This window comes from Rhizomucor pusillus (assembly GCF_041956525.1).
Source record: "Rhizomucor pusillus strain CBS 183.67 unplaced genomic scaffold VTP01scaffold_30, whole genome shotgun sequence".
Classification (NCBI taxonomy): Eukaryota; Fungi; Mucoromycota; class Mucoromycetes; order Mucorales; family Lichtheimiaceae; genus Rhizomucor; species Rhizomucor pusillus.
Genome location: NW_027192172.1, coordinates 135,062 through 137,552, shown reverse-complemented (window position 1 = coordinate 137,552; position 2,491 = coordinate 135,062). Strand labels below are relative to the sequence as shown.

Sequence of the window (2,491 nt, the reverse complement as noted above, 5' to 3'; positions counted from 1 at the left end):
AGATGACTCGGTAAGTAAAAAAGGATACAAGCCTATAATACCTGGATCTTTTACTGATTGACCCGGTTGGCATTGTTTAGAGCGACTGCACTACATGGCAAATTTGAACCAATATGGTAAGTTTTCGTCGTCCTTAGATCGACAATAAATTTGTCTTGATTGTCGTGCAATTTGATGCTCCAAACGCCAACTGATTTTAAATATGCAGTAAAGAGCAATTGCATTTAGAGAGTCTGACTTTGAAAATCAACCAATCGCAATTCCGTCGAGCGTGCACTTGTCTGCCTGGAGCTTGCCATTACAATAGCCTTCTCTTACTTCTTTCAGTCAAAATGGGTACGTACCTGCATCCATCCATCCGTTAGCCATACGAACTTCCAGATGTCTGCACGAATGCGAAGGATCGCAGGATGATGCATCGACCAGTTGCCGGAAGATAGCGATCAGAAGCGACATTCGGAATGCCGATAATTCGCCAGCATTGCGATGCAGACGAGAGAGAGAGAAAGAGATTTCGACATTGGGGCAATGGAGGATTACTATATATTCTACTGCTTTTACGTACATTGACAACTGACTCTATTCTTTGTGCGTTTTTGTATACAGCTAGAGGACAACCTCGTGGTTTGAACGCAGCCCGTAAGCTTCGTATTCACCGCCGTGAACAACGCTGGGCCGATAAGCAATACAAGAAGCGTGCCTTGGGTACTGCTTTCCGCTCCTCTCCCTTCGCTGGTGCCTCCCACGCCAAGGGTATCGTCTTGGAAAAGATGTAAGAATGATTGCTTATTGGAGAGATGTATATACATATTGATGACGAAACGTCTTTACCTACAGTGGTGTCGAAGCCAAGCAGCCTAACTCTGCCATTCGTAAGTGTGTCCGTGTCCAGCTCATCAAGAACGGCAAGAAGGTCACTGCTTTCGTCCCCAACGACGGTTGTTTGAACTACGTCGACGAAAACGATGAAGTCTTGATCGCCGGTTTCGGTCGTAAGGGCCGTGCCATTGGTGATATTCCCGGTGTCCGTTTCAAGGTCGTCAAGGTCGCTGGTGTCTCTCTCCTCGCTTTGTACAAGGAGAAGAAGGAGAAGCCCAGATCATAAATTACCTTGTATTTGTTCAGTGCAATAAAAACGTCGATCGTACTCGCATGCTTCTTGTCGCCACAACTTGTTTTTTGCCTTGTCAACGGAGCGTGGAGTGTGTATGTGGGGATAAGCATCTAAGTGGACTCTTGTCAAGCGTCACATGTCGCATTCACGCTGCAGACTCTTAAACCTGAAAACAAGTAATTAAGATGCATTGAGTATCACATTTTCTTTCATTTCGCTGTATCTTATTGCTACTCCCCGCATTTTTTAACTATAATGTTAGCAGCTACTATTTCGCAACTATTTCTATTATGACTTATTAGAGCGAGCCACTAACATCTTTTTTTTATCTGGCTAGCGCATTCGTTGGACGTATTACAGGAAAATCAGACGAATACGACCTTAGAACAATATTTTTGCCGAAGTATTAGAGGCAAATTGCTTCTGAAGATTATCAATGAATGTAATTTTCTTCCACGGGCATCCAGTTGCTCCATATAATATCTCTACAGTCTGTCCACAGTTTCAACAGCAAAAGGAGATCAATCATGGAAGCTGTATGTATTCCAGACATACTTCAAGGGCATGTTCTGGACGAATGGAACAAAGGTACAGAACAAAGTTTTTAGAGCCATTATCAATATTGGATTCGGCTGCTAGCAGAAAATTGCGGGAATACCGGTGCCGATACCGGCCACGCCTCTGAAATATATTTGGGTACCGGTATCGGTACCGATATCGGTACCCGCTACTGAGTGTTGTCTCCGTGTGTGGGGTTTAAACGTCACAGCAAACTGGCGTGGCAATGGATTCAATATCCTTATATTATTGTTAAATTGAAATTACGTGGTTCTAGAACTTATACTGCGTCTCACGGGATTTCATTGATCAGTGACATCTACAATGGTTTTCTATGATTTTGCAATGGCATATCTAAAGTTGCACTTGGTCCTCCCAATTTTTTATATGTACCGAAACCTGACGTTTTCAGCAATACCCCCCTCCCCATTCAATGAATCATGAACCGACATCTTACAAACGTTACTTTGGTTCCTCGAGTATTTTTCCAGTAGCTCCTTACAATAGGAGAAAAGCCCTCCTCGGGACTCTGCGCGTGACAGAAATTAAAAATCGATGCCACATGCGTGACAGCCTTCAGGATAATATACCCGCATAGCGATGGTGAATGGAACTGGCATTGTTAGGAATCCATTAAACATAAAAAAAAGGCTCCACGGATTCTTTGTCATAGAAGAATTGACAGGCTGTACTTATACTACATTTGCAGAAACAAATGACGCTAGAAAACCGCTAACTCACAACAATTACAGCTAAATTTGATGGTTAGCATTAAGATATACCCGCATACTGGTTCCTTAGGCTGCTTACCTGCACTGA

The 2,491-nt window shown here is 43.2% G+C and overlaps 2 protein-coding genes across 2 annotated transcripts; both read left to right on the top strand.

The window, feature by feature from the left end:
- Nucleotides 1-332: 332 nt before the first annotated feature.
- Nucleotides 333-1,105, top strand: VTP01DRAFT_7150 (40S ribosomal protein uS12; the record flags this gene model as incomplete). Its single annotated transcript, XM_069386131.1, has 3 exons — nucleotides 333-336; nucleotides 607-772; nucleotides 838-1,105. 3 exons carry the CDS (start codon nucleotides 333-335, stop codon nucleotides 1,103-1,105), a joined length of 438 nt encoding a protein of 145 aa, XP_069234622.1.
- A 536-nt stretch (nucleotides 1,106-1,641) lies between these two features.
- VTP01DRAFT_7149 (uncharacterized protein) lies at nucleotides 1,642-1,848 on the top strand (the record flags this gene model as incomplete). The annotated part of the gene is made up of 2 exons (XM_069386129.1): nucleotides 1,642-1,650; nucleotides 1,723-1,848. 2 exons carry the CDS (start codon nucleotides 1,642-1,644, stop codon nucleotides 1,846-1,848), a joined length of 135 nt encoding a protein of 44 aa, XP_069234621.1.
- Between the last annotated feature and the right edge of the window lie 643 nt (nucleotides 1,849-2,491).